At 39.9% G+C, this 12,919-nt stretch overlaps 1 protein-coding gene across 1 annotated transcript; it reads right to left on the bottom strand.

Moving 5' to 3' along the window:
- Positions 1 to 2,098: 2,098 nt before the first annotated feature.
- Positions 2,099 to 10,507, bottom strand: LOC121808714. The gene is made up of 17 exons (XM_042209309.1): positions 10,467 to 10,507; positions 10,315 to 10,365; positions 9,788 to 9,892; positions 9,631 to 9,702; positions 9,447 to 9,518; positions 9,223 to 9,303; positions 9,101 to 9,136; positions 8,939 to 8,997; positions 8,575 to 8,622; positions 7,223 to 7,295; positions 5,722 to 5,844; positions 4,818 to 4,932; positions 3,604 to 3,714; positions 3,259 to 3,380; positions 2,604 to 2,684; positions 2,439 to 2,513; positions 2,099 to 2,357 (listed from the first exon to the last, which is right to left on the bottom strand). The coding sequence occupies exons 1-17, from the start codon at positions 10,470 to 10,472 to the stop codon at positions 2,325 to 2,327; spliced, it is 1,263 nt and encodes a 420-aa protein (XP_042065243.1). The 5' UTR covers positions 10,473 to 10,507; the 3' UTR covers positions 2,099 to 2,324.
- Positions 10,508 to 12,919: the final 2,412 nt, after the last annotated feature.

The raw sequence follows: 12,919 nt of genomic DNA, 5'->3' as shown, positions 1-12,919 counted from the left end.
GCACGCCGATTCCCGAGCGCTCGCCAGTGCGCTCGCCGCTATTGCAGCCTCCTGATCGGCGAGCAATCGGCGAGCGGTTTTTTTTTCGAAACACTATATATACGCGATTTGCACGTCATTCTCATTCACACAACTTGTTTTAACGAGTACTCTCTCTATCTTAATTTCTGTACAAGATCAACAACGCGAAATGGAGCACAACAACGAGCCTACTCCGGGGACGAGCGGGTCTCAAACTCCCACGGTACCCGTGGGAGGTGGATGGGGTCCGATGCCCGGGTACTACTACCCTTGGCAGCAGATGATGTCTGGGATGGCACCCGGGGGTGGTACGCCGGGATGGCAGGGGATGCCGGGAGGGGGTCCGGCAATGCAGGGCGGGCAAGGGGTACCAGGGGGAGGTACGCCGGGATGGCAGGGGAAGCAGGGGGGTCCGATGATGCCAGGGTGGGCACCCGGGATGCAGATGACGCAAGGGTACCCGGGGATGCAGATGACGCAGGGGTACCCTGGGATGCAGGGGACGCAGGGGGGGGGCGGGGATGCAGGGCACGCCGGGGGGGGGAGGGACAACGTCTATCGCCCCAGTTTTGATTTTGGTATTGCTTCTTCGCACATATCGACCCCAGCGGAGACGCAGTTCACAGGGTTTGAGACCTTCTCCTTAGAGAAGTTGGGGATAGATCTCGGGGATGCGGGCACTCCCGTTCAAACGGGGGGAGTAGGACGGGGTCGGGGCGCGCCCAAGAAGAAGAAGGGGAAGAGGGTGGTCGGCGAGTTATCGCAGCCGGCTGGTGATGACAGCCAGCCACAGAGGAAGTGGACGGACGAGGAGAACGTCGCGCTGTCCAAGGCGTAGGTGAGTGTCTGCGATGACCCCCTTGCCTCGAACAATCAGAGGATCCTCAACTTGTGGAATAAAATAGCAGCAGCCTACAAGGCATTTTGCCCGGCGGGGAGGCCACGCAGCGGGGATGAGTGTCGGAAGGGGTGGGACCAAATCCGGTCTGGGGTCTCCCGATTTTCGGGCTTGTACACCAACGCCCTCCGAATGAAGTCCAGTGGCCAAACTGACGAGGAGAGGATGGCGGAGAAAGAGTTCCCCTTGCCCGGGCTTTACAAGGAGTTCACCTACTGGAACTGCTATGAGGTGCTAATGGACTGCGAGAAGTTTCGAGCAGGTATCGATGCTGGCTGGCCGAAGAAGCGCCTGAACTATTCCGGTGATTACGCCGGCGGCAGCAGCGGCGGTTCCCACGACCTCCCCGAAGATGCTCAGGAGACCCCGTCCCCTCCCGCGTTTACTCGCCGCACTCCCCCGGTTGGTCAAAGGCGGGCGCAACGGGCTCGCCAGAGGTCCCAGGAGGTCCAGTCGGCATCCCCCTGTTGGCAGCTCGACAACCGACCTCGTCTTCTTGGCGCGTCAACAAGCGCGGGCTCAGATGATCAAGGTCATAGATCAATGGAAGAATGCAACTGACCCCGAGGAGAAGAGTTTTTTTCACACGGTGCTCGTGAGTATGCGAGAGGATTTGAATCCCGCCGCGGCACAGGTGGGGGGCTCTGACGCGGGCTCAGATGCCGCAGATTTGGGGGTCCCGGATAGCGGCGACAACGGCGACGACGGCGAGGAGTGAGGCAGAGGCGGAGGAAGGGGGGCTCGTTCGTGGATTATGAGTTTTTTTTTAAAGTAATGTAATTTTTTTAATGATTTTTTTTAATTAATGTACTTTTAAAAATTTTAATATTATTATTAAATTTTCATGTATTTGTGTTGTAAATTTAATTTCGTATTTTAGGTGATTGTTAATTATTTGTTTTTAGTGCTGATGATGTGGTTAGGCTATTGTTTGTCCAGTTGCTTGTCCTGATGATGTGGCAGGGAGGATTTTAGTATTTTAGTGTTGATGATGTAGCAAAGGAGTTTGTAGCTGGGTTGTGACTGGACTATTGCTTGTCCACTTCCTATTAGAGATGCTCTTATACAACTATGTGAGAGAGAGAGAGAGCAATTATTGAATATGTACTTCAGAAGCAAGAGGTGAAGGTGTGATGATGAACCATAAGCAATCCAAGCATTGTCATGCACACATTCTACTTGCGAATAAAAGTGTATATTATCAGTGTTCAATCTGGTAAGCAGCAGGTACAACATACAATTCCTGTGTAGCAAAATGAGGCACGCTATATATAGTGCAAAATAGTCCAGTTATTCTCTGGCACTTGACACCAAATTTTATTAGCTCCATACTAATCATAGCCACAATATGCACAGGTTCTCTCTCTATATGCTCTTCCGGCGTACCTTTACATCAACACACATCTTATGTTGTGACGCCAACGACGACATTGCTCACCTGTTGAAGAACAGATTTGATCATTTTTACATGAAATTGAACCATACAATTGAATGCAAAACCAAGGGTTGACGGACTGACCAACTTGCCACTTTCATCGACAGTCATGGGGTTCTGCACCACTACCGTTTGATTATGAGAATGAGCTGTCGTTACCTGCAGTCAGCAAATGAGTTATGAGTTTCCAACTAATTGATGCAAAAGAAGGTTTCATGCTCGTGGCAATATGGGAGGTGATGAACTTACTGTAGAAGTGGATTGCGTTGGTGCAGAATTGGAGTTCCCTGCAGGTCTATTTACAGGAATGGGAACTCTAGTATCGCCCATCTGCAAAAGATAAAGTAGATTAAGCCAATGCAAATATGCAATAAACTGGACTTGAAGCATACAACCCAAATGAAATTTAAAATTGACTTCCATGTTTTTGTATGATATGCAGAATAATGAACTATTTCTGCTGTTTTGAGTTCCCACCTTGGTTACCGTCTTACATGGTACTGCCTTCCATTACAAACTAGTAAGGCTACTTTTCCCACTTAAATACCACACGAATATATTGACTTGTATTAGACATTTAATCATGAGAAATAATTATGCATACAAGTTTCCATTACTATGACATGGATCACAAAATAAGAGCAGTCTCAGTGCTGGCAATATGGATAAATAGGGCTCTGCTAAAGTACAAGACTTGAGCCCTGCATATCTCCCCTACCACTTGATTATATATATAATAGCCAAGACCAAATTTTATTCATTTTTACTAGAAATAAATCTCTGTTGTTTAAAAAGAGTGAAAGAGAAACATTGCTTATTGCCAGTATTTTCTTTAATATACGTAGGGGTGAGGATACTAAAAGTATAGCTAGCTGCACAGAGAACAAACCGTGATACTACTTACATTAACATTCGTGATGAAGTGACAAATAGCACATTTTACTGATGGTGCTCCAGCAGGATACATCAGCATAGTATGGCAATTTCCACAGTTAACATGAGCAACATTATTAGGAGGCACGGCAGCTGCACACCGTCATTAAAAAATAATTAGGTAATGATCATAAATCTATTAACAGAACACTATAACTTGCACAAATGTCATGAAATTAGCATGCATGACTAGGAGACAGGGTTATCATTCTTTGTAGTTGTAATGTGGAATGATGACTATTGACAGGTGCTAATGTTAGAAAAAAAAAAAAAAAAGATCTAGCATTAAAATGTAAATTTATTTTCAAGTTTATACCTGGCACAAGATTTACAGTGTGACAGCAGGAGCACCTGACACTTGTTGCTCCACGAGCATGCATAAGCAAGGTGCGACAACCTCCACATATCAATTGAGCCATTTCCATCCCTGCATAGGATACCCAAAACACAAAAATATGAAATTCGGTCAATTACAGACTAAGAACACACTAAGAACACCTTGTCTGTGCAGTCACGGGCTCTCATTTTCAGGTTACTATTAATAGTGATTTCGCCTGCGTTCAAAGAAGTTACAACATACATTACCATGGTAATTGTGTTTTATGGTCCCCCTGATTTTGGATTATGTGGTCAGCTAAGGCATTGGGAAGGAAGGAAGGAAGGAAGGAAGGAAGGAAGGAATAATCTTTATTTAGCCTTTATTATATTCCATGATAAGGAAGGAAGAAACACAAAGTACTGCTGTGTGGTTGATTTGCTAGAGATAAAACCAAGCCATCATTTTCGAAAGTACATCAAAAGACAAAATGCCAAAGAAGATGCAGTAAAATCCAATGTAAAAGACACATTGCTGTAATGTGTGAGTGAAATGCTCATAGTGATTATTAGTGAAGCAACCTTGAGCACAAATGATGAAGTGATCAACAAAGAAGTTGATCCAATAAATCAAGCATGTCATCTGATGAAGCATGCCATGTCATGCAAAGAAGCCATGAGCTCTCAACCTACTCATCCAATGGGTTAAGAGATCTTGACAATAGGATCATGATTTTACATATGGAGAGCCCGTGCTCATTGTACCTTGCAGAGAGTTATGCTTTCAGTTATAGTTTGTTAGCTTAGCTAGGGTTTTGATGTTATGTTCTAGTTCCTTCTATTGGATGGTATAAAAACTGATGTATAGCTTATTTTGTAACCATCTGCATCAATATAAAAAATTCTCTCTGCTATACATCTATTGCTACTGTTACATTGCATCCTTTAGCTACTTCTAGCTTCATTACATCTTCTAACGCTTGCAAGTTGAAGATAAACAAGTGAATTTCCTATCTGATGGGAAGGGAAGGAGATAAAGATTGCTGCCACCGAAGTTGTAACAAAGAACTATCACATGATGAACTAAATAATGCAGCATGTGTCAGAAAAAACTAACAGACATGCTATTCATTCCAAAGTTCTTCCACCGATTAGCAAAAAGATTTGGCCAAATTTGCTTCATGTGGCTAGGCAAGGAATATTTTCGATCATTACCCGGTGGTGGCACCGAAGTGACCATATTGCAAATTGCACAGCAAACATTTGTAGCTCCGCTTGGGTAAAGTAGGACGGTTCTACACCCACTGCAAACAACTTGGCTCTGCATATCTGCCAATCCAAAATCCAGAATCAGATTGAAAGCAGCCCGACCAAAAACTCATCTGTTTTTTGTGTTTTTACAGAAATTTGAGATACTACACGAAACTTCATGTTTAAAACCAAATACGTCAGCTCAATTATCAAATATAAATGTGCATTAGTCTAATGATTCATACATTAACAGCAACGAAAATAAAACACTTGTCCTTTTTCGAAATATTACATAAATTTGAGGAACTACGCGAAACTTCAAGTTTACAACTAACTAATACTATGCCAGCTCAATCGTCAAAGAAAAATGTGCATTCGTCTATTTCATCCACACATTAAAAGCAAAGAAACATAGTCCTAATAAAAAACTCCTCGATATCACAGAAATTTGAGAAACTACATGAAATTTCTGAGTTTAAAACCAGCTATGCCAACTAAATTGACAAAGATAAATGTGCATTCGGCTAATTATCCATTATCCATACATTAAAAGCACGAAACAGAGTCCTAACCATAGATGCCGTACATTAAACCTCTCTAAATTACTAAATTATCCCTAGTTCACACAATCACAAGCACTAGCGAATACCCAACATGTATCAACAAAACTCAAAAATTGCAACGCAAAACTGTAAACTCAAAACGATTTGAGCAATAAAAAACAAGCAGAGAGGGGGAATTACCCAGACCTGCAAAACCGACGGATTACAGTGCGAGAAACTCTGTAATTCCTGAAACGGCAAATCTGACGAGCAGAATACTGATACAAAAAAAACAGTGCGGAAAAAGAGAAGATGAAAAAAGAAATCAGACCTAGCGCGATTGCAATTGGATTGGATTTTGTTGTTATGTTCTCCGTTTTGAGGAAAGAGAGAATCTTTTGAAGATTTTGAAGGTGACTAATGTCTCTCAACGGAGAAGACTTGGGACACTAAACTAATTAATTAATTATTAATTTCTTGGCCTATATATATTTAATCGGATTTCTCTATGCATGTGTGGTTACGTTCACTTTGTCTTTATTCTCTAGAAGATTCAATCAAAATTCAAATGGAGTAATTATTTAGGAGCACCCTAATATTGAATACTGATTAATTTTTTAAATAATTTAATTAGGCGTATAAGAAAGTATAAAGACTGTTTTTGCATTTAGAGCGTCCACTATGGAGTGGACGCGGCGGACGCCGCGAAGGGGGCGGTAGGCGCGGCGGTCATAGTGGGGGTGTCCGCCACGAGGGTGGACGCGGCTGGTGGGGGAGGGCGGCGGACGAGGCTTCGCCGCGAGTGGGGCGAGGACGCGGCGGTGGGGGTATAGGCGCGGCTATAGCCGCGGCTATTATAGTAGCGGATATCCGACGCGGCGGTTGCATGCGATTTTTAATTTTTTTTTTACACTTCAATTCACCTATAAATGCACCCCACTCCATTCATTATTTTCACACCATTCAAACACAACATCTATACAAATTTCTCTCACTACAATTTGGGGTCGGAAATAAATTTGGTAGTGATTTGTACTAGATTCAATGTAGTGTGTGATTTTAATTTTAATTTTGTGTGTAATTCTAATTTTAATTTTAATTTGTATTTTATTTTTATTTTTATTTTTAATTCGTATAGTCGGCTTCTTCTAATCCACTAAGAGCCCGATAAATTTGTTCATAATTACTTGAAATATTATAAAATGAAAGTTGATTATAAAATTTTGTGGCTATTGGAGGTGTCCACCATAGTGGCGGACACAAAATTTTGGGGTTATGGACAATAAAATTGGGGCTATGGACAAAAACTGGGGCGGGGCTATTGGGTGTGTCCGCCTTATAGTGGACACCCTTACGTCTCCGGTGTCGTCGTCATTATTTACGTGAAAAACATTTAGAACATATAGGATTATTAACCGAATCTTACATAATATTTCACCAAATTTGTAACTGCGAGTCAATGACATGGTTTTTTAGAATAAATATTCTAAAATCGGCGAGTAAAATTCACAAAAATATTTTAAGCAGAACTGCTTGACTATTGAAAACTGTATTTGGTGTAAATTGTAATATAGATATGAATTGTTCTCCCTCTTAATATAGGTAATAGTTATTTTTGTTAGAGAGTAAAATATTTGAAGACTATATAATTATCTATTAAGTACATATCTTTTTCTTTTAATATTTCTACGTTATATGGTAGGTTCTCAACTTGGTAGGATTGACAAAGACATCAAAATTTTGAAAAAAATGGTGAAGTACGTACGTCGAGTTTACATCTCTTTAAATAAAAAAATGTTGCAACTCAGGTTACGGGTTCAAACCCACCACTGGCTGGAGACTTTCAGTCTTAATCCACAAATCCAGTTGAACAGGATTAGTCAGATTCCGCCTCAGACACCTAAGGTCAAACTAAAAAAATGTTGCAAATCTAAAAAATAAAAGTATTGCTAAAAGTCATATTACAGTTAAGAGTTTGATACTAAAAGATACACTACAAAAAACATAACGACACAAAAATTGAGGCACAATTACTAGCGCTGGGAATATTTTTTAAAATAATCATAATTTAGGACGCAAAAGAAAGCGTACCTAAGTTGATGACAAATTATCTTAATCTTTTGTTCTTTTAGGACACTTTTATTTTTATTTATTTTTTTTAAGGAGGATCGACGATGGTTCCCCATCTACCCCCGAAGTGACTCGGACCACCGGCCTAACGGTCGGAGGTGAAGCGTCTTACCACCGAGCTGCGCTTCGTTGTCGGGATGGGAAGGAACGAGTCAGCCAACCTTTCCCCAAGCACGGGTCCAGACCAGTTAACTGTATCAACTCAATCAAGGGTATCAAGTTAACCTATCTTCCCTAGGAAGGGTCCAAGCCAGGACTCAAGAACTCCCCAGGGGAAATTAATCCCCAAGTTGGGGATCCCATGGGTCGAACTCGTGACCTCTAGGATGTCGCGGTATTCTTGCCTCCCTCCTCAACCACTTAAGCTAGGGGGCTTGGATTTTTAGGACACTTTTATTTATGTCCCCTAATTTTAGTTGGGACACTAACAATTATGACACTCTATGAGGTAGTATAATTTGTTTGTTTGTTTGTTTTAATTACTTAAGTATCCTCGTCTCGAAGAGAATAGTGCAATTTTTGGTATTTGCATGTAATTTTCTAAAGTTTCTTCAAAATCGAATTTTGTACATAAACATTAAAATAAATTTGTAGATTATCAAACAATAAATGTGTTCAGATATGCAATCAATCCCGATTTTCGTGCTAGCATACCTTAATATAAACCGTAGTTTAATAAATGAAATTGTTCAATTTAATAAATTATTAAATTGTATCAACACCGGTCTTGATTTGGTACAAATCAGAACAAATCAATAGTTTAACAATTTCAAGCGGATTTTCAAGCTATTACGCAAAACTAGAGTTGGCAAAAGTATAGGAATTCACATGCAAATTAGCCGGGGGGATGTTTGAAAATGGTGCGAATTAATACCAGAGTTGCTCGATTCTTGAATAGATAGAAGGCATCAAATATAAGTAATAAAAATTCTCTAATCCTGCAAAATTTATCTAATCCGGCGCAAGTATTTGATATTATAGTGATTTATACATGATATGGCAGAACTACACTATTTAGTATATACATCACTCATATTCGTCGAAGAGACGCCAGCCTTTTCTCGAGGTCCTCGACATCATCAGTCGACACAGCAGCACTGTAAGTTCAAACAAGACGAGAGATCATCAACACATTATCCAGTTACAAGACAAAATAAGCTGCACACATAAAGAATCCGACACTAATATAGAGCACCCCACTATCCGTAGCCAGCAAGTAGAAACAGGAAAGTTTTGCAAAATGGTGGTCCAGAAAAGCAGTCTAGATATGTACTTCCCAAAATTTGTGGTCTATATATACTGCTTTCTCAAGAATATTCCCATATAGTAGTAGAGTATAATACTGACAGATAGAAATAAAGACATTGAAATGATTCATACTTCCATCTCAAATAATATTTTAATGGGGTGTACCTTGGGGCAGTGTTCTCGACTTTCTTTGATGCAATATGCCCCTTTGGAGCTGAAGATAGCTGTTTGGAAAGAATTAAATTAGTCGGAGACGTTTTTTTTTATGTCACGCATAGCAAATATAAGAAGAGGAGTCATTCGTCTAGAGTTAACAAAGAAGCCAACCTGTGAAGCAATGTCAACACCAATCTCATCAAGGACCTATATATGACAAAATATAGTGTGTGGTGTAAGAAAGTCGGATATTCAGACAAAAATCGGAGGATTCGGTGGTCGAATGACGCTACCTGGTTAGTAAGTTCTTCGGTTTCTTCTTCAGCCTCGTCTTTGTCTAGTGTCTCGTCAATTGCATCAGACATCATTTCAATCTGCACAGAGAAGAATATTAGTATTAGCCTTAGTGTGGCTTACTCAAGAACCAGTCTAACTACAATAGATTAATTGACCACAATATTCTTCCAAAATAACCGAACTCTTTTGAGGACGAAAGAAAGTTGAGCAGAAAACATACGGTCATGTCCATCTGCGCTGCCTGTTGCTGGAATTCTCTGATCATTTTAGTTTGTTTTGCAGGTTGCATTTGCTGAAATTAAAAGTGGAGAAAATTCGTCAATCTATTGTGTAGAGGACTCATCTTTAGTTTTCTAGCCAAACTTAAACTCTATCCACTCATATAAGGAATTGTATACACCAACCTTGTTCATAGCAGACATAGCTTTGGTTGCTCCTTTCATGCCAGTTGAAATTGACGTGCTAGCATACAAGGCCTGTAAGCAAAAACAATAACTTACTGAGTATGTTAAGAACAGACGGATGCCATTCGTATGATGTTTATAATTTCAAGTCAATCACCTGCGTATGAGTTTCCACCCCTCTCATCTGGGCACGGCTCCCCTGCAAATTTGTTATTTGCTGCCGAAGCCGAACTAATTGACGAGCTAAGATTTTAGTTGCAGCCTAGTTACATATAACAGTAACACAAAAACGAATTGTGGTAAGTTTCAAGTAAAATTAAAAATGGATGACATTTAACTGAAACATCGATAATGAAGCTAACTCAAAAGACCTAGGGAACAAAATGCATCAGCTCCATGAAAGAGCAACGAGCAAAAATATCACTGCTATTCAGACTAATGTTTCAGCAATAAACTCCAACTGCAAGATGGTATGAAGATTCATGTAACATATTTTATGATTTCAAGTCAAGACTCAAGGATCTTTCTAAATTGTTGCATTTCCTTCTATGTCAATAACACAAATATCATGAACAATAATGTCGACATTTTACAGATTAACATTTAAAGCTATAGTAGTTTACAAGTCAATGATAGTTACATCCACAACTGAAAGAAACCAAAAACATAAGCATTAAAACTTGCCTCATTTCCAGTTTTAGCAGTTTTCTTGATCTCTGCCACTAATCTCCTCTCCTTAATATTGCAGATAGCAAAGAGCTTCTATTAGACCACAACAACAAACTAATATTGACAGGTATTGGCATTGCTATAATAAATAGACTAATAAACAATACCTCCATTTGTAAAGACGTGATTTCACGTTCAATGCATGTGGCAGGACAAAATCAATAATGGGAAGAAGATACTGTACGTAAAATGCATGAGGTAAAATCACCAAACCCATACGCCCCCAACTTCGAATCCATATATTTATTGGTCAAAAGAAGAACAAAGAAAATAGCATTCATGGCACTTGGAAACTTTAGCTTGCATAGATATTTATAGTACTTAAACAAAGCTGAGCTAGGTAAGCTACTTCACCATGGAAACTGACACAGAAGCCTCAGAAATTAACAAATAAACAAGCATGATGTCATTTGGCACTCTTTCAGATTGGAACAGACAAACCAGCATATAAAGCATTAAGGATTTCAAATCATTGGCATTTCAGCATTTCAAGAGAAATTTCTTTATCATGCTTGATGAAATTAGGACATAATATGTCTACAGCATCTGGCATATTCCAAAGGCATAACTCCATATTATAAATTCTTAATCATATGGAGTAGTATCAAAAGATGTCAGGAATAATGTACCTCTTGTGGCAACCGCCATTTCTCTTTTACTTGTTCGAAGCGCTTCTGCATACACATTACACACCAAAATGTGATCGATCAAATTCACCAACTCAATCGACGAACCAGCTTCAATTACAGCAAATGGGCTAAAAATAGGCTAAATTAAAAATTAAAAAATAAAATAAAACGAGCAGTGATGCATTCACATATAAAGGAAAAAACTTTAAGCAAGTAAGAAAGGAAGCCATCCATTAACCTTTAGGAGAAGTTTTCTTCTTGAAGATGTTGAGATTCATTTTTGGGACGGTGAAAGCTGCGGAGATGTTTGCAGTGGTTGAACAAAATAAAACCCTAAGATTCGGGAGGAGCAAGAAATGGGAATATCTGATTAATTCAACAAAGAGTATTTGATGAATGGAGATTTTGCTTCAATCCTCACTCTCAGTCTTCGTTTCGAAAGATAAGAGGGGGGCGATGCAATGCCTTGGCGAGCTGCGAATCCAACGGCTGCGATGAACTTAGAAGCCGTTGTAATTTATTGACCAAAATGCCCTTGCGATGAAAATCATTAGAAACTTGGAATTGATTACGAAGAGAATAGAGATAAAATGACTATAGGTTGAACTGTGATATTTTCTGAACTTTAAGCTCTAAAATTTTGTTATCTTTTTTACTAGTATGTTTTCAAACATTTTATGAGTAGTTTAATTATAAGTTATAACATGCACTGAGTATACACACAATCTTGTTATAAATTTGTTGTAATGTTGAAAGTAAACGAGATATGAAAGATCAAGAAAGAAGAGTGTTTAGTAGAAGAAGATGAACACACTTGAGTTGTTGAGAAAACGAGATATGAAAGATCAAGAAAGAAGAGTGTTTAGTAGAAGAAGATGAACACACTTGAGTTGTTGAGAAAGCCGAATGAAAACTCTTATTGAATCAGTGCGTAGTATTTTACAACTTGAATCATACACTACAATGAACCAACAAAGTATCTACTTATACTAGAGATCAAGTGAATGAGATCTTTCACAAGATCTTGTTGAGTTAATTGAAACTGCCTCCAACGGCTAACTTCCAACTTCTTGAACCTTGATCTGCTGCTCCGCAGCTCCACCCTAGGTCAGCATGCGTTCATGGCATGATCAGCCATCTATATTAACAATCTCCACCTTGGCTACTCAGGGCATCCCCTCATAACTTCATATCATGCAAACTTACGAGCCTACAACAATACTCAAACTTTTCTTTGCTCAATGGCTTCGTGAGCATATCTGCATGGTTGTGGGCTGTGTCTATCTTTATCACCCTAACCCTGCCACTTTCAACTCCATCTCTAATGAAATGGAGTCGAACGTCGATGTGCTTGCTACGTTCATGGAACATTTGATGCCTAGCCAAGCAAATCGTCCCATTGTTGTCACAATGAACAGCCACACTTTCCTGATCTATCCCGAACTCAGAGACCAATCCAAGCAATCATTTACTCTCTTTCACGGCTGAAGTAAGAGCCATATACTCGACCTCTGTTGTAGACAAAGCCACGACACTCGGCAAGCCTGATTTCCAGCAAACAGCCGAACCAAACAAAGTGAAGATATATCCTGTCTGGGACCTTCTAGTATCAATGTTGGCTGCATAATCTGAGTCACAATACCCAACCAGAGGATCCCCTTTAGCTCCACCTTCTGTAGTGTATAAAATTCCAAGATTATGTGCTCCATTTAGATATCTCATTATCCACTTCAAAGCACTCTAGTGCTGTCTCCCATAATCAACCATGTATCTACTTGTGGAACTTATAGCATGAGCAATGTTTGGCCTTGTACAAATCATCATGTACATCATGCTTCCAACTATGTTAGAGTAGGGAATCAACTGCATCTCCTTCTTTTCCACCTCATCTTTTGCTTTCTGATCTTTTGTTAACTTGAAGTGTACCTGAA

This window comes from Salvia splendens, chromosome 6 (assembly GCF_004379255.2).
Source record: "Salvia splendens isolate huo1 chromosome 6, SspV2, whole genome shotgun sequence".
NCBI classification, from domain to species: Eukaryota; Viridiplantae; Streptophyta; class Magnoliopsida; order Lamiales; family Lamiaceae; genus Salvia; species Salvia splendens.
This window is presented reverse-complemented; position numbering and strand designations above follow the sequence as displayed.